General features: G+C 45.0%; 1 protein-coding gene across 1 annotated transcript in view; it reads right to left on the bottom strand.

The window, feature by feature from the left end:
- edil3a (EGF-like repeats and discoidin I-like domains 3a) overlaps positions 1-19,415 on the bottom strand; it is a 467,410-nt gene that overhangs the window by 100,269 nt on the left and 347,726 nt on the right. Inside the window, exons 7-8 of the mRNA XM_084307535.1 lie at positions 16,391-16,535; positions 15,834-16,018 (exon numbers count right to left, since the gene is read on the bottom strand). Of these exons, the coding sequence (XP_084163661.1) occupies positions 15,834-16,018; positions 16,391-16,535 (330 nt within the window). The remainder of the gene's footprint in view (positions 1-15,833; positions 16,019-16,390; positions 16,536-19,415) is intronic.

Below are 19,415 nucleotides of genomic sequence, written 5' to 3'. Positions count from 1 at the left end.
AGACACACGCTGCGATCACGGGGAAAAAATGATCGGATCAACGCAAGATTGATAACATATAGTCCTTACCTCGTCTATGATGTACTGCAAAAAGAATAATCCAATTATAATCCAATTATCTGATCGCCATTCCAAATATCGATTGCGGTCGTGTGTCCAACGTTATCCACCAAAACACATGAACCGAGTGAACTCGAGTGTCCCCAATCCATGTGTTATAAATGTTTACTCATGCCCGATGAGGAAAACCTGGACCGGACTTCTTAGATCAGCGTACAGCCCAAGCCAGATGGTTTCCAATGATGTGCAATACCGGCCGCAAGGTGTTAGGCGGCGGTATTTGCCGTTTGCGATCATAGAGCCATTCCCAATGATAACATCAGGCTGGATGGATGAATTATGAATGGATAATGGTTTGGCGCTCAAGCGATGGCGAGTTAACCCGACTTATCCCGGGTCTGGCGCTGAATGTGTTAAGTGTGGAATTCATCAGCTCATAAAGATCAAGCAAAAAACAACAGTTGATATTACACAATATATTGTATCAGTATTTCATCTTCCCTCATTAAACATCTTAACCTCTTAAACCCGATCGGCCCGGTACCGGTACAAGATTTATTTCACATCATAAATAGATCAATACAGTTCGTATTACGTGATGTTGTGTTTCTTTTTCAAATGTAGCCAAGAGTAAAGACCCTAACCCTATCAAAACAGCAGTCAAAGTGTATATTTTCAGCACTACGTTGTTTACCAATGCTTTGGAGTGTTATTAGTGAAATATGAGGTTATAAATCTCCACGCATTGCACCGGTAAACGGACGATTTAGACGCGAGAAGAAGAAGCACTCATGAAATCGTTGTAGTCCTAAGAAAGAGGAGACCCAGGGCTTTCGATGGACGTCAACATTTCATAAAATTACACTATCCAGCTCATACCAGCCATCGGCAACGGAAGTCCAACCATTTTTCACGTAATCTTTCTGACGTGATTTTCGTGTTTATATTGTTTCTTTACCTCTCTGTGAACGTCTATAAAAAACGTGTCGCAATCCGGTGAAAAATGGCGGAGCTATGGACATTATACAAAAGTAACTGTACTTACAGTAGATTGCATTCACTGTCTTTGCTGCCCTGTAACGGGCGCCTGGTGGTACTAAATCCAGATTTAACTCTGCCATTGGAAAGATGAGATTTGGCCCGATCCATAAATGTATGACTTGACCATAATAAGGTAATTCATAGGCCTGGTATTCTATATTCATATTTCAAATTGCATGTGTCCGGATGGCAAAATTCAGTACTGTATCTACAAAAAAAACTGTAAATTATCTGCCCTTTATTCATTTGCTTAGATTTTTAGTACACTTGATCTCAAGAAGGTGCTGAATGAGCTCAGTTTTTAACATTTGGTCAATGTTAGCATATTAGTTATTCACCGTAAAAAAGATTATATTCTCCTTTGGTTCATTACAATTTACTCAAGCATAGTAACAGACCCAATATTTATGACACTGGGAATACATTCCCTGAGGTCCATAGATGTCCCTAGATACCAAGAACATGCAAATGGACCTTGTAGAAGTGGAGCAATCTCCCATTTATGTACTTTTAGATGCATTTTCGAGAAGAAAAAAAAAGGCTAGGGCTTAAGAGGTTAAATAACTGTATTATATAAGTACATATACTGTATAATAACTTGACATGAAGTGAATTTAAGCAGGATAGTGTTGTAATAAACACATACTAGATATATTTGATATTTTATTAAGGATCCCCATTAGTTAGTGCCGTAGCAACTACCTAGTCTTCCTGGCGTCCACACATAAAAACACACACAACAGTCATGAAACAGTTCATATAACAAACAATAAAACAGAAATTCATCAGTGTATAACTAGAATATGAAGAATATGAATAAAAAATAAAACAAAACAAAGGAATAGACAAAAAGAAACTACAAAATTATAAAATATGAAAAAGAAATGCATAGAAAAAGCATAACAGGGCCAATACAAAACATGCTCAAGGCAAAAACACATAAATATATAAATACATCTAACTAAGCTATATTTTTTAATATAATTTAAGTTTAATTTTAAAACACAATTTACTGTGGGTGGTATGAAGGTTACTAGGCAGGTTGTTCCAGCTAGCTATTGATCTATAAATAAATTACCGTTTTAATTAGTTGGATTTAGGGCGAGGTAGTAACAACTGAGCATTTCTAGCACCTCTTGTGTTCCTGTATACTCTTCCTGTAGACCAGCTGCTTAAACATAAAATATGGATTTTTACTCATTTTAACAGACTTCAACAGTACAAGTGAGTTAGTCAATAACCTGTTCTCAACTGTAAGCCAGGAGAGATCAACATGCATGCTGTTCACATTAGTCCGGACTGAGCAACCCAGAACCAACCCTGTTCTGGGCAACCTGGAGCCTCCTAATCTCACATTTGGCTGCCGAGGACCAGACCGAAGAACAATAATCAAGATGACACAATACTAGGGATGCTCGATATTGGCTTTTTTATATATATTATACATACTTTGACAATAAATAAAATAATAATTAGTTCTTACTTGCTTGCCTGGGTAAATAAAGGTTAAATAAATGTTAAAAAAATGTAAATAAAAAAATTGAAAACCGATACCGATATTTTCCGATATCACATTTTTATGCCAATATCGGCCGATAATATCGGTAGGCCGATAATATCGGACATCCCTACACAATACTAAACTCTGCACAATCTGACATAAAAGAGGATGACTTACAAAGGACACACATTTCCTGGAGATGGCGATAGCTCCACCCATCTTTGAGACAGTGTTTGTGATATGCTTATTCCAAGCTAGAGAAGCATCTAGCGTCACTCCTAGGAGTTTAGCACTATCCACTTGTTCAACAGTTGAGTTGTATAGACCTAAAATTAGCTTTGGATTGTTAGCCAACCTGTGCCTTGACCCAAACACCATGCTTTTGGTCTTGTTTCTGATATTTACAACAAGTCTGTTCGATACTATCCAGTCATTTACTTCTTTAAGTTCACTACTCAGGACCTCATTTAGCTGCTTGCATGACTTTGCAGCATAATGTAAGGTGGAATCGTCTGCATATAGAACTAATTTGGCCTGGTCGTTGGTGAAGACAGAGAAGAGCAGAGGCCCCAGGGAACTCCCCTGTGGAACACCACACTCCAGACTCCTGCTCTTGGACATACTGCCATTCCAATTCATCTGCTGTGATCTGGAGGACAGATAGCTCTGCATCCACCTCAGAACCAGAGGGTTGAGACCATAGCATTCAAGTTTTTCTAGCAAGAGTAAATTATCAAATGCAGCACTAAAATCCAAGAACACAGCTCCAACCAGCATGGTGTTATCAATAGCTCCTAGCCAGGCATCAGCCAACTGTATTAGAGCAGTAGAAGTAGAGTAGCCATCTCTATAAGCACTTTACGACTCTGTAGCCAGTCCGTTCATCTGGAAATAGTCTTGGATTTGTACAAAAACACACCTTTCCATGATTTTTCATAAGACTGGTAAGATACTTATAGGTCTGGAGTTTCCCTCATAGACAACATTTGTGACGCCATTCAAACTGTGGAAACCTTTTGGGACTGCAAATATGATATACGTTATTTTCTAGGAACATATTGAAGGCATCCTCTGACAGGGAAAGCGGTGGACGCGGGTGGGGTGACTCCTGCCACTTGGCAGTGGTACAGTCTGATGAATGCTGCGCTCCAGGGGCAGCACTCAAACCTGACCACATTACAGGTGGTGCAGGGACACCAGACAAGAGGAGACCAGAGGACTTTTGGTCTCTCCACTTTCAAGGATTACGAAAGGGAGAGGAGAGAGGAGCAGAGAGAGAGGAATGAGGAGAGAGAGCAGCAGACAGAGATGGGAGAGGAGAGAGTAGCAGACAGAGAGAAAAGAGGAGAGAGAGCAGCAGACAGAGGGGAGGATAGAGAGCAGACAGAGAGAGAAGAGGAGAGAGAGCAGCAGACAGAGAGAAGAGGAGAGAGAACAGCAGACAGAGTAGATGTAGTGTTTCAAAAGTAACAAATGTCATGAACAGTTTACTGTATGTATTTCCACCCGCTACAGGCTGGAGGTATGGCATCATGATGGTACCCCACCGCCCGTCTCCAAGAAGACAGAAACCAGTTGGTGGATGGAGGGACTACTTGTTGTACATTGGAGATCTCCGGAGGACAAGGGCAAGTCATGGACTGACCCTGTGTTGTCAATACAAGTATCTGGAAATGTCCCTTTGCTGTCTCTCTCTCTCACACACACACACACGCACACGCGCACGCACACACACACCCTGGAGTACCACCGAAAGGGAAGAACGAGCCAGGCGAACAAAGCCTGCCCCCACCTCCTCTGTCTCTTCTGGCTTGGGGAAATGATGTTAACTCTAATGAGAAAGTTCAACACCGCAAAAAACGCCTTGTTCAACTTAACTGAGAGAGAAAGGGGGACAGAGAGAGAGCTCTGTTCAGGGTAAGTTGCAGTAAACATGTATGATTGTTTCTCTAGGCTTAAGCACCCGCTCTAGACAGAGAGGGAAGAGGAGAGAGAGCAGCACACAGAGAGAGAAGAGGAGATAGAGCAGCATACAGAGAGGAAAGAGGAGATAGAGCAGCATACAGAGAGGAAAGAGGAGAGAGAGCAGCAGACAGAGAGTGAAGAGGAGAGAGAGCAGCAGACAGAGAGTGAAGAGGAGAGAGATCAGCAGACAGAGAGAGAATATGAGAGAGTAGCATACAGAGAGGGGATAGGAGAGAGAGAACAGCAGACAGAGAGAGAAGAGGAGAGAGAAAAGCATGCAGAGAGAATAGGAGAAAGAGCAGCAGACAGAGAGGAAATAGGAGAGAGAGCAGCAGACATAGAGGAGAGAGAGCAGCAGACATAGAGGAAATAGGAGAGAGAGAGCAGCAGACAGAGAAATAAGAGGAGAGAGAGCAGCAGACAGAGGGGGGAGAGGAGAGAACAGCAGACAGAGAGAAAAGAGAGAGATCATCAGACAGAGATAGAAGAGGAGAGAGAGCAGCACACAGATAAGTGGAGAGAGATTAGCAGACAGAGGAAAGAGGAGAGAGAGCAGCATACAGAGGAAAGAGAAGAGCGAGCAGCATACATAGAGGGAAGATGAGAGAGCATCAGACAGAGAGAAAAGAGGGAGAGAACAGCAGAGATAGAGGGAAGATGAGAGAGTAGCAGACATAGAGGGAAGAGGAGAGAGTAGCAGACAGAGAGGAGAGAGAACAACATACATAGAGGAAAGAGGAGAGAGTAGCAGACAGAGAGGAAATAGGAGATAGTAGCAGACCGAGAGGAGAGAGAACAACATACATAGAGGAAAGAGGAGAGTAGCAGACATAGATGAAATAGGAGAGAGCAGCAGACAGAGAGGAAAGAGAAGAGAGAGCAGCATACAGATAAGGAATAGGAGAGAGTAGCAGACAGAGAGGGAAGATGAGAAAGTAGCAGACAGAGAGGAAAGAGGAGAGAGAGCAGCAGACATAGAGGGGAGAGGAGAGAGAGCAGCAGAGAGATAAGAGGAGATAGATCAGCAGACAGAGAGAGAATAGGAGAGAGCGCAGCAGACAGAGAGGAAAGAGGAGAGATCAGCAGACAGAGATGAAAGAGGAAAAAGAGCAGCAGACATAGAGGGAAGATGAGAGAGTAGCAGACAGAGAGGAAAGAGGAGAGAGCAGCAGACAGAGATGAAAGAGGAGATAGAGCAGCAGATATAGAGGGAGGAAGGCGGGGTAGCAGACATAGAGGAGAGAGAACAGCAGACAGAAAGGAAAAAGGAGAGAGAGTAGCAGACAGAGAAGGAAGATGAGAGAGTAGCAACAGACAGAGAGGGAAGATGAGAAAGTAGCAGACGGAGAGGAAAGAGGAGAGAGAGCAGCAGGCATAGAGGGAAGAGGAGAGAGAGCAGCAGACAGAGATTGGAGAGGAGAGAGGAGCAGAGAGAGAGAGGAAAGAGGAGAGAGAGCAGCAGACAGAGGGGAGGAGAGAGAGCAGACCGAGAGAGAGAGAAGAGGAGAGAGAGCAGCAGACAGAGAGAGAATAGGAGAGAGAACAGCAGACAGAGAGTAGATGTAGTGTTTCAAAAGCAACAAGTAACAAATGTCATGAACAGTTTACTGTATGTATTTCCACCCGCTACAGGCTGGAGGTATGGCATCATGATGGTACCCCACCGGCCGTCTCCAAAAAGACAGAAACCAGTTGGTGGATGGAGGGACTCCTTGTTGTACATTGGAGATCTCCGGAGGACAAGGGCAAGTCATGGACTGACCCTGTGTTGTCAATACAAGTATCTGGAAACGTCCCTTTGCTGTCTCTCTCTCTCACACACACACACACGTGCGCGCACACGCACACACACACCCTGGAGTACCACCGAAAGGGAAGAACGAGCCAGGCGAACAAAGCCTGCCCCCACCTCCTCTGTCTCTTCTGGCTTGGGGAAATGAATGCTCTTGTGAATGATGGCCATCATCTAAACTGTGGACTATTCTGCCAACTGTGGCTCTCGGCACGGCGAAGATGTCTGCTGTCACTCTGTATGAGGTGCCCCGTGCAAGACGTCTCACTTTCATGGCTGGCTCCATGTGGCTCTTGCTGAGGCAACATCTGGCCCAGTGTGTTGGTGGTTCCCCCCGGAGAGCCTAGCGCTCTGGTCTCACATCAGCCGACGGAGGATAGTGTAACGTCACAAATGTGCCTGTTGTATTTTTGTGTTGTTGTTTAGTTGCAGTGCCGTGTTTGGTCACTGGGTGGCGCTCCATTGTTTGTGCTGTAGCTACAGGTTTGGTTTTGGTTTTTGGTCTGATAGCAGCATCAAGCGTCAACTTGTTGTTATAAATATTTATCTAGTAATGATGTGTCTAGTGTTTGTGATCACCATTTTATTTATATAGTTGTGTACATCGTATGATAATAGTCCTCTTTTTATATTGTTGTTAATAAATGGGTATGTACAGAATCCCAGAAGATACACCGTCTGGTGGGCTACTTGCTTAACTATCCTGGTGCTATTGTTTTCGTTCTGACAAGTTGACGTTACACAGCCAGACACCGTTACAATAGACACGTACAGTAGTTGTTTATTTGTGCATACCTCTGACAAGGAGCTTGATCCTGTGTTTAAAAAAAGACATATAGCCTATATATTCAATATTTACTGTACCTATCATTATCAATTAGCATTCTATTTGTTTATTAATGTATTATTAGTTCTGTTATCTAATTAACAGTTTACTGTGTTTCATGAATATTACACATTGTGTTTAACGTATTCCCAGTGTTGGGCAGTAGCTAGCTACAAGTAGCGACCCTACATAGCTTAACTACAATTCTCAGTAGCGTGATGGTAGCGTCGCTACTTTTGAACCAAGTAGCATTCTATGTAGTGTAGCTATTTTTAGAACCAAGTTGTGACGTAGCGTGAGCAAAACGCTACACGCTACTGTCGGGAGAACTGAACTGCTGAATAAAGATTTGTGAGAAAAAAAAACCCACTATGATTGGTTGGTTGGTTTCGATATGAGTATGACGACTCATGATTGGGTAAGGTTAGGCCAAAACATTACGGGTAGGCCAATCAGAGGCAGGATAGGGCGGGGCATGCCACTCCAAGCTCCGCAAATCAGGAAGTGAAAATCAAAACACAGACCACATGAATGAATGAAACATTTATTTAACAGATTACATGAACCAGTCCGTGCGAAATGGCAGAGGGATTCGATGTTTCCAGGGCTGATGGCATTGATGAAGATGATGTCAATAACAACAATGCCTCTCCATGGCCCTATCTGGAAAAATGTATGAGTTTGACTGAAAAAACGCCTGAAACATATGTTTAGGTGTTTATTGTGTCAGCCAAACACGAAGCTGCTCTCAACTTCCCACACGGCCAGCACTAACTTGAGAACACATATTCAGGTGAGCTGATTTACATAAACATTGTCAACTGTTTCCAAACAGCATACAAGTCAGTGCACTTTTTGTCAACAGCTTTAACTAACAGATAGCAATTAAGATGTTAATCCAGATAAGACAGAGATACATACATACATACATACATACATACATGCATACATGCATGCATGCATACATACATACATACATACATACATACATACATACATGCATAATAATAGCCTCTCATGTCCTATAAAGTTCATATTTGAAGGGAACAGAGCCAGAGGACAATTCGGAGGGAGGTACAGATAGATATACATAGAGAGCAAGATAGATAGACATATATATATATATATATATCTGGGAAGTTTACAGTATTTTCTGAAGGAGCGTACCATTTTGAAAGTTTTATAGAAGTTCTGTTTTGTACTGGCTAACCTGACGGTGCACAGATGCGTGAGCAAACGGAAGGTTATGTATATAACCTAGTTCTATGAGTTAAATGGTGCGCTCGGCACCTGTTCTGCACTGTACTTCACTTCGTGCATGTGCACTGAATAAAAAATTCCACCATGTACCTTTACATCCCAACATCCGTCTGACCACACCCCCTTCCGCTTACCTTCATAAGCAGGTGTGTGGTCAGCTACTCGCCTCCTTCCCAAACTTTCACCACAAGGCGAGATCAAGGGCCGCAGCGGCGTCCAGGTGCTGAGCGCACCATTTAACTCATAGAACTAGGTTATATACATAACCTTCCGTTCTATGACGTTAATGGATTGCTCAGCACCTGTTCTGCAACAGGGGCTGAGCGGGAGCCATAGCCCGACCAATGTACCCCGCTGAGGCCCCCCACAACCATCAGACCGGGGAGGACCGAGCCCCCCCGACCCTCCCTAATGGAGGATACCCCCCCTATTGGAGGTTCACAATAGGGCGACGGATCCGACCGTGCGAAGAGGCACTCAAGCAACTCAACGCACAGGGTGAGCAGACCGTGGCTTGACCTCACGACTACACACACGCACAACCCGCATGCCACCCGGGAACGAACGGAAGGAACAACCTCATTACTGCCCCCAGAAATCACGGGGTTAAGAGCAAACCCAACCCTGTGGCAAGGCTGTAGCAGCGGAGCGCAAAGGAAGACCCAGACCCACTGAAGGGACTGGATCCCCTGGAAAACGGGGGCCCGGAGAGGTCAATGACGCCAGGCATCAAGTCCCCACCAGGTGGTCACTTAGTGACACCGCCCCCCACATCGCCAGCGTATTCGGATAAGGCCCCTCCAAGAGCGGGCCCTTTCCCCCCAATAGCACACCGCCTGGCACACTGACCCTGCAGAACAGGCAGTCAGCATGGCCGTAAGCACACAAAAAACCTGAGCCTGGAGCACTGCAGACGAGGCAGGCGCCAAAGGAGTCAGCTGAAAACAGCCGCCCCGGCGGAAGGGGCGTATGCTGGCGTTGTTGATCACCATGACAAAGCCTCCATAAAAAACCACCCAGAGGGGTTGAGGCAGAGAAGGCTGACATGATTGGCAGACATCATGAACGTGCAGGGGCACACTCAACCGGTAACCCGGGAGTTGACTCTGCTCCAACACACCAGGGAATCAACCACCCGCTCGGTACAGACGGTGGTTGTTCCTATAACCCCTCAAGAAAAAACTCCAAAACACACCTGCGGGTATACACTGGCTATACCGCAGTACAAGTGTTTCAGTTTTCAAAAAAGGGTTATCCCAGGCCTCCGGTATCAACGAAACTTTACTTCGGACCGGGCCCGGCGGCACGGGAAGCACAGGATTACCAGAGGAGGTCCAAGACCACCCCAACAGCCCTCTCTTCGCCACGCGTGAGAGAGGAGCGAAAAGAATGGAGAACCAGCCCTAAGCACACCGCACTTGGTATTCCCAGGCGGTCTCCCAACCAAGTACTAACCAGGACCGAACCTGCTCTAGCTACCGAGATCGGACGAGATCGGGCGTGGACAGGTTGGTATGGCTGTAAGCCATTACGATAGTGCAGAGTACAACATGTACCCAACATAGGGTCTCCATAACGCCTAACCCTGTGACACCCGGACCGACCCGGCATTTTTCCCCCCGAAAAAAGCACAAGTCCCTCAGGGTACCAGAACAGCAGATCTGCATCCCCGGCGGACAACGGGTTAACTGACCTGGACCAGCGTGACCAGACCAGTCCTGTGTCCTAACCACGCCGACATGCCCACTCCAGGAGAGGGGGTAGGTATGCGTGTCGATCTAAAACATGAAAAGAGGGCGCCACCCAGACGGTCCCATTAAGACCGTGCTCAGTGGCCCACCCCAAGGGCGTGAGACCCCTCTACCTATGTTCTGATCTATTCCGTTAACATCCCCCAGATATGAACGAGAATTCATCGAGACAACCTAGTAACTGGCACTCGGAAGAGACAAAACTCCATCCCAGTTGCCCTATAAAAACGCTGTTTTAACAAGCAACCAAGGCACGCTTAGCCCCTGTGTGATTCTGTAACAGAAAACACACCAAGCCAGCACTATGTATGCGTCAAGACCCAAACACATCAATGGATAGTCTAGCAAGACACCAAACATTGTTCCTCCAAGTCGCCTGGGAGAACGACACGGAGCCGTCGTGCTTCATGTACCTTCCTCTTTTTATTCAAAAAAGGAAGAACACAGACTGACATGAATCCCTCGTGACGCAGCTGAGGGTAAAAATTGTTTACATTTTTACATCCCACCACCCTCCCATAGGGAGGAGATGGAAATCCCCAGAGAGACTTCCCACACGAGCTGTATAGATTGAAAAGAATATATTGCAACATTGAGCTATGTAAAATTTGGGTTAGGGCTCTCCGAGGAGGAGGCACTGAACCAATACACACTCAATAATCGAATTGAATCGAATACACACACAATAGAGCAGGACTCCTTTTTGAAGTTCTACTCATCTTGACAATCCGAGGAGGAGGCTCTGAACTCTGAGGAGGCTCCCTCACAGGGAAGGAGAGTCCGAACTCACAGAAGGCCCGAGTAGGAGCTTCGTGAGGAGGAGCCCTGACCACTCCACGCCAAGCGAACTGCAGTCTGGCTAACGGGGCACCGACAGTAAACACAGCATTCCTGTGTTGACGACAACGGCAGCGTCGCTGCGCCACCCAGCCGCTACGGTTCTCCATGTTGACGCAGTCCTCGCCGGCCGGGCTCCCGGTAGGTTCGACTAACATCCTCTGTCAAATATGACGTCGTAGTCAGAGTGTTTAAGGCATGTTATAGTCACAGAAAACGTTCAACAATGTAGCATTAAGCTAACAGCCATTCGGCTGATAGCAACAAGCTAACGTATACCAGCCTGGTAAACACAGCGAGCTAAGGCTGCAGCTAACAGCTGCGCAGCTAACAGCTAACGGCTAAAACAGTAGTCCACAACTAGCACGCAAGCTTAAGCAGCTATCACCTGAACTGTATACAATGACATAACAAGCCACACTTCAGACAGGCCGCTGTCCCAATCCCTCCCCTAACAGGGAAAAGAAAAAGAAATGTCAGAACACAGTTGTCAACGGTGATCCAGACATACACAGGGCCCTTTGAGCATGGAACTTCCGATAAAGAAGATCGTATGCCCACATTTCCTCGTTAGGGTATACTTTCATTTGTATATGAAAGATGGGGCCTACAAGCATCGCTCGTCCAGAGAATCCTGGGATCACCAGTTCCTGGTCGCGGCCCACTAGTTGACTATAATGGGCTTCAGACCAAGATCCTCCGACCGCCGTTTTAAGCCGAGCAGAGGACCCTAGCCTGGGGTCGGCGTTTCGTAAATTGTTAGCTAACCCCCATAGCATCAACAACAACCAGAGCTCGCAAGCAAAACAGTACGTACCCAACCTGGAAAAAACCACTTCTCACAACAGACGGTGCGTCCTACAGTCCAGCTGTGTTGCTGGAGGGTCTTTACCCCATCCAGCCGCAGCAAGGAGGATTGTAGTTGGGAAGCATGTCAGCGGCGTGAGCTCCTAATACGAAAAAACCGTTGAAGGTCGGAATGACCCAGACACTCCAGTAACGAAGACAATATCGCCGTATTTTCCCGAAAATAGTGAGATAGAAAATAAAGATATGATGTCAACGTATCTCTTGTTTTCCAACTTTCTTTTACTAACAACCTCGTCAAGTGGGGATCTACCGAAGGCACTTCCTTGTGGTGAAAGTGAAGAAGGAGGCGAGTAGGTGACCACACACCTGCTTATGAAGGTAAGCAGAAGGGGGTGTGGTCAGACGGATGTTGGGATGTAAAGGTACATGGTGGAATTTTTTATTCAGTGCACGAAGTGAAGTACAGTGCAGAACAGGTGCTGAACAATCCATTAACGTCATATAACTGCTCAGGGAGGATGGAGGCGATGTGAAAGTTTCAATGTCGATTACCCCATGCTGCTTATTTCCGTACTTAAAAATGTATAAATGTTACATAGGATTCAAGTCATGGCACAACAATGTGTTTGTTCTGTTCTATTGATGTCCGTTCATGTAAAGATGGATTTCGTTAATGTCTATTTTGTAGACAAATGTTTCTTACACTTTTTCTTTGGCCAGGTTATTGTCATTTTGCTACTGTGGTTTGAGTTGAAACAGTAGTTTATCCTGTGCTGAAAAGTCTCCATTCCAATAGAGAGAGTATATATTTTGGTGTTTATTTGATTATTGTTTCACTGCCTTTTATTTATTACGTTTCCACAGTTCTTTCCTCATACTTTATTAACATTTTGTACATAATACAAGTTCATGTTAAAAGGATGACACAAAAAGCCAGTAGCTTCTGTAGCTGTACCTATGGTACTCCTGGCAAAACTAAATGCATGATGTTCTCTAGGGCTAGAGATGTGTTTGCAATAATTTACATATATCGACTGTGAATGGATCTGACATTAAAAGAGTTACAGAATACACATATGTTGGCATCTAGCTTGATGATACATTTACAATTAAGTACCATAAAGACACTCTTGCTTATTGTACAGGAACAGAACCATCTTCCCAATGCAGAAAGAGGGTCGTTGAAACAGTTTTTCTATCTATCTATCTTGGATTATAGAAATGCAATTTATATAAATGCTGCTCCTTCCACTCTGAAACCTCTGGACACAATCTATCATCCTGCTCTCAGATGTATTACTGGTGATATATGGTCACCGCTGCATCCTGTATGATAAAGTGGATTGGTCTTCTCTAGCAGAGAGGCAAAATAAACATTGGTATCCGTTTATCTTTAAGGCCATTGCTGGGAAATTGGCACCTTATATCACACTGTGGTTGGATTAGTACTATGGACACGCTCAAATTGACACACTTAAGTACAGTCTGAGCTTGGGAAATCAGCCTTTTATTTTAATGCCCCAGCTTCTTGGAATGATCTTCAACTCTCACCAAAAATCAATACCACATGAAAGCGTGATTTTAAACTGTCCATATGAACCTGTGTTTTTGTCCTATGTATAATTGTCTATGCTGGGGGGAAACCCCAATTGCCTTCTTTGGGTATAAATACATGGTTGAATGGATGCTTGATCCTTTACTATTGCCCTGTTAGCTCTATGTATTATTCTGCTTACTCGTGCTACCTGTTTATACTCTCCATGTATTATGCTAATCATCAGCCACCTGTCTAGGCACCTACTGCCCTCCTGGCCATCCAGAATTGCCCTCCTGAAGTTTCTTACATTTAAATTTAATTTTTTTTAATTTTACTACCAATGTAGTTCTTCCTTATCTCTATGACGGTTAAGGTCAGGGAGTGTTTCTAATGTGAGCCTGTAGAGCCTGTTGAAAGCCCATGTAGTGGCCTATACAGATACACTACTTGATTCATTGTACAAGGCTTATCAGACTTTATCTTGTCCAGCATCACACCTGGACAAGAGGCAGGGGAACTATGTGAGAATGCTGTTCAATGACTACAGCTCAGCATTCAGGGCTGTGTTCTGAGCCCCCTCCTCTACTCCCTGTACACACATGACTGCGTGGCACAGCGGAACAACAACACGATCATCAAATTTGCTGATGACACAGTAGTGGTGGGCCTGATCTCTGCCAACGACGAGAGGGCCTACCTGGAAGAGGTAGAGAATCTGTCACAGTGGTGTCAGGAGAACTGCCTCTCCCTGAACGTCAGCAAAACAAAAGAGATGATTGTGGACTTCAGGAGGTCGGGGGTCAAGGACTACAGCCCCCTCAGCATCGACGGGGCACTGGTTGAGAGAGTGAACAGTTTCAAGTACCTCGGAGCCCACATATCCGAGGACTTGACATGGACCACACACATTGACAGTGTTGTGAAGGCACGACAACGCCTCTACTTCCTCAGGCGCCTAAGGAAGTTCCAAGTCAGTCAGAAGATCCTTAGGAACTTCTATTCATGTACAATCGAGAGCATCCTGACTGGCAACATCACCTCCTGGTTTGGGAATAGCACTGCACAAGACCGTAGCAGACTACAAAGAGTGACACGTTCAGCCGAACGCACAATTGGAGGGGGGCTTCCCACCCTCCAGAACATTTACAACAAGCGGTGCAGGGGGAAGGCTAAGAGAGTCATCAAGGACTCCAGCCACCCGAACAACTGCCTCTTTGAACTGCTGTGGTCAGGCAAGCGATACCGGAGTCTTAAGGCGAGCACAGAAAGACTCAGAAGAAGCTTCTATCCCCAGGCCATCAGGCTGCTCAACGAACAATAAACACTATGCAACAACCATCAAATGCACACAGCACACACATCCACACGCACACACTCACTTTAAACAAACAACTCACTGCAGCACCCACTTTACACACTTTAGAACACCTAAACACACTTTACACTTTATATTTATTGGTAAAGGATTTGCACTACAACTCGTACACCTTACTGTAAATTGTACCTAAATTGTACCTCATCCCATTTCTGCTCTGCACTATATAGTATTGTATATTAGTACATTGCATAGTATATTGTATATTGTATGGTAACTCAGGTACTTCTATTCTGCATCGAACATTGTACATATGTCTATACTGAACACTGTGACCTCTATTTTTACTTCTATTTTACATGCTATACTATTTTATTTCATACTTATCTTGTCTAACACCGTCTCTGGAGCGAAACAGTAAGAAGCATTTTGTATAAAAGTATTCTGTACTTCTGTATGACAACTATTAAAGAAACTTGAAACTTGAACTTATCTGCAGATGTGGGCGTGAACCTCTTGATATAACACAAGTGTGTATAGAAATGTAATTAAAATACTAGCGAGAACGTTCTCCCCAAGAACACAAGTCTGTGCTTTGCATTCTTGGATTTGAAAAACACAGGTCTTTAGAAAGAAAAAGGTCTAGATGTTTCCGTGACAACAATGTGGAAATTCAGCGACACGGCAGCGCTGGGACCAGATTCTGTGACCAAACCCTGGTTATACAGGACCCTAGGGACAGAAAGGAAGGACCACCATAATAGAGGAAACCTTTGAATACAAACAAATTCATCTGTGTAGGGGGATTAATATTAACAATGTGTGCTAGTAGGTGATACATCAAGTGTCACATGGCTGTGGATGTTTTTCAACCACTATCATAAACTAAAACTGGTTGCATTACTTATTTGTACGACTAGCCAGCTGATATCCATTACAGATGTTTACATATTACTCATCGACTCCCATTCATTCCAGATGCAATTCCGGTCCCATGTAGAGGAATACGTCCTCGTAAATGCAATGCAAAGCAAAATGCTAAATGCACAGCAGCCATTGTCATCTCCACCCAATAGTGCTTCTTGGATAAGACCTCCTCCTTGTTTACCACTAGATGTAGCCTTAGATGACCTCTTACCTGTAGCCACTGTGACTGGTCGCTGTGTCCAGCCGTCCAGGCGTTGACCTTGCCTTGCTTATCCAGTCTGGCCTTGCCGGGCTCCCAGGTGAACATGTCCATGTTGAGTGTCCTGAATATGCTGGAGCCTGTGACCTGGTAGTCCTGGATGTGGCCTGACTTCATCCCCATGGGCTCAGAGCAGCCTGGGGGCCAAAACACAGCGAGACACAACTGTAAGGGAAATCTGTTCATGTCTTCCATAAGCTGCCTGAAAATGATATGCATTGTGGGTGAACTGGAGGAAACCCCCCATCAGTGTCCAGTGAATAGCCTGAGGGTAAGAGGCTAAAATAAGAGTAGAATGTGTTTTCTCATTGTAAATATCTTTGGTTTGTCATCATGTCACTCAGTATGCTGAGTGCTGAGTGCAAAACCACAATGCGAGACCAATACTGTCTAAATGAATTACGCTTCTAAATGCTCTGTATATGTATACAGTACACAGGTGGAATGGAAGGACAAGTCAGTGACAGCTTCGTAGATTCATCATGACAAGTCACAGGCAGGTGGCTCACCTGTCAGCTCACATCCGAGCAGCTCCATGCGCAGGGTGCAGTGCCGTCTACACACCTGCGGGTAGATACGCACATACTGGGCCTCGATGGGAGGTGTGAAGGAGTTCGCGGAGGGAGCGTTGTTATCCACGTTTCCCCGGAAAATCTGTTGGGAGGAGATGCAATGTGTTTTTAAATCCACGGGAGAAAAATGGGTTCAACTTCTCCTGCCTACTGCAGTGTACTGTATATTCTACATTATATACATTGTAGTATAGTATAGGGCTGGAATCCACATCAAGGTATGTAATCACGTCTACCTCGGTACCGATGAATGAAATGCAATGATTCATTGAAGAATTCATGTCTTAAAACATCGCCCAGCCCTCCCATCTTAGCACTGAAGAGCACTGAAGAGCTTACATCCCTTTTCAACACCACCTGCCTCTGAACTCTAGACTCTGTAGCCGTCCTTAGACAGAAAAAACCTAAACCTAAAGGGCAGCCCTGGCTCAATGATAACACCAGAGCCCAGAGAAAAGAGTATAGGAAGGCAGAGTGGAAGTGGAAACGTGACAAACTTCAAGTCTCACTTGAAATGCTTAGGGACAGTCGCATTAACTACCAACTAGCTGTTAAAGCGGCGAGAATCACATATTTTTCTGACCTCATCAACAACGCTCACAACCCCAGGACCCTGTTCACTACCATCAACCCTCTCATTAGCCCCCCCCCAGTACCTGCCTGAATGCGTGTATATTTTCCCTAACGGAGTTGCACTTCCGCGTTCGGTTTGCGTGATACTCCTAACAATCGCGCCAGCAGGCTGTTACCATAACCTTAACCCTAACCTTAACCAACTAACCCTAACCCTAACCTTAACCCTAACCTTAACCAACTAACCCTAACCTTAACCCTAACCTTAACCAACTAACCCTAACCCTAACCTTTACCAACTTCGAAAGAGAGCGACTTCGAAAGAGTCGCCAAGCTTAACCAGTTTGTTAGGAGTAACGCAATTGGCGCTGAGAAAAACGTCAGTGGCCAATCAGATCGCGCAAACCGAACGCGGAAGTGCAACTCCGTTAGGGAAAATATACATGCTGCCTGGATGTGTCCCCAACTAAGTGTGAGGAATTCTAAAAGAAATTCACCACCAAAGTTGAGGATATCAGAAGGAACATCTCACCCCCCACACGTAACTTAGCTGTCCCTCTGGTCTGCTCATCCACACTGACCTGCTTTCAGCCCATCAGTCTACTCACCCTCACAGAGATAGTTTCCTCTATGAAACCTGCGACCTGCCCCCTTGACACTGTTCCCACTGCTCTCCTGAAACAGGTTTTTCACACAACCGGTCCCAGCATCCTCTCCATTATTAACAGCTCCCTGGCAACTGGTACTGTTCCATCCTGCTTTAAACATGCAGTAGTCCAGCCCCTATTGAAAAAACCAAACCTTGACCCCACCCAGCACAGTAATTACAGGCACATTTCCAAGCTTCATTTTCTGTCAAAAATACTCAAAAAGGTTGTTCTGTGTCAATTGTCTCCCTACCTGCAGCAGAACAGCATCCTAGAGACATTTCAGTCAGGGTTCAGGACTGGCCATAGCACAGAATCAGCCCTCCTTAAAGTGTCAAATGACCTACTTCTCGCCGCTGACAACCGTGACTGCTCTGTTTTAATGCTGCTTGACCTCAGCGCAGCTTTCGACACTGTTGATCACACCATTCTATTAGATCGTCTCCAACATGGGGTTGGTGTCAGTGGCACTGCACTAGCATGGTTCTCCTCCTATCTCACAAATAGAAGCTTTGCTGTCAACATCGCCAACTGCTCCTCCCCCTCAACCTCCCTCTCCTGTGGGGTCCTGCAAGGGTCCATCCTTGGCCCGATCCTGTTCTCTCTTTACATGCTACCCCTTGGTCCAATCATTCAGAAGCACAACATCTCTTTTCACTGTTATGCTGATGACACACAGCTTTACGTTTCCCTGAAACCTAACAACCAGTCTCTACTTAACAGTCTCATGTCCTGTCTGGATGACGTTAATTGTTGGATGGCACAAAACATTCTACAACTAAATCAAAACAAATGCAAAATAATCCTCTTCGGTCCCCCAGACGCTGTCACCACCCTTACCAACAGCCTTGGCAACCTGTCCTCCCTGGTCAAGCCTTATGTCAAGAACCTAGGTGTCATTTTTTATCCACAATTTAAATTTGACAGACAAGTGAACTCAGTGGTAAAGGCATGTTTTTTCCAACTACGCACCATTGCCAAACTCAAAACCCTTCTCTCCCCTGCAGACCTTCAGAGAGTCATCCACGCCTTAATTTCATCTAGATTAGACTAGTGCAACTCCCTCTATATATATAGGCATTAACCAGTCTTCCCTGTCCTGCTTACAACTGGTACAAAACGCGGCTGCCAGACTGTTGACCGGAACCCGCAAGAGAGACCACATCACCCCTGTCCTTGCCTCCCTTCATTGGCTTCCAGTACGCTACAGCAGGGGTTCCCAACCTTTTTTCCCCCAGGGACCCCCAAACATATCTGATGAAATTCCTGGACCCCCCTCCTAATAAAATACTATAAAATACCTTTTCTTTGTCCATTTTAATACTTTTTTTTGTCATTTTAATAACAAACTGCTTATACACAGGCATATGCATCATAATTAGACCCACTATGCTTCTTTGACTTGTGCCTTCAATCAACAAATCTCATCTTGCACCATATGTATTTCAAAATGTTGGCCAATATTCAAATCCTGTATTCATCCTCTCAAATCAGGCCATAATGGTGAACGGTTTGCATTTATGTTGAATGAACTAAGAATCCACTGCAGTAAAAATATCCTCACCTCGAGTGGTGGTAGTAAGGTTGACTGACATGAGAATGTCCTGCTTCAGATCCTCATTTTCGATATACTGCACATAAACGATGAGCACAGCCTCGTCTGCGACAGTTGTAGTTTCATCAAGTTGTATGGCAAATGGACCCTTTCTAAGCTTTTCTGACAGCTGCTGGTCGCAATCACT

This window comes from Notolepis coatsorum, assembly GCF_963971535.1.
Source record: "Notolepis coatsorum genome assembly, chromosome: 1".
Lineage (NCBI taxonomy): Eukaryota > Metazoa > Chordata > Actinopteri > Aulopiformes > Paralepididae > Notolepis > Notolepis coatsorum.
Note: the sequence above shows the minus strand (reverse complement) of the source record. Positions and strands in the feature narration are given on the sequence as shown.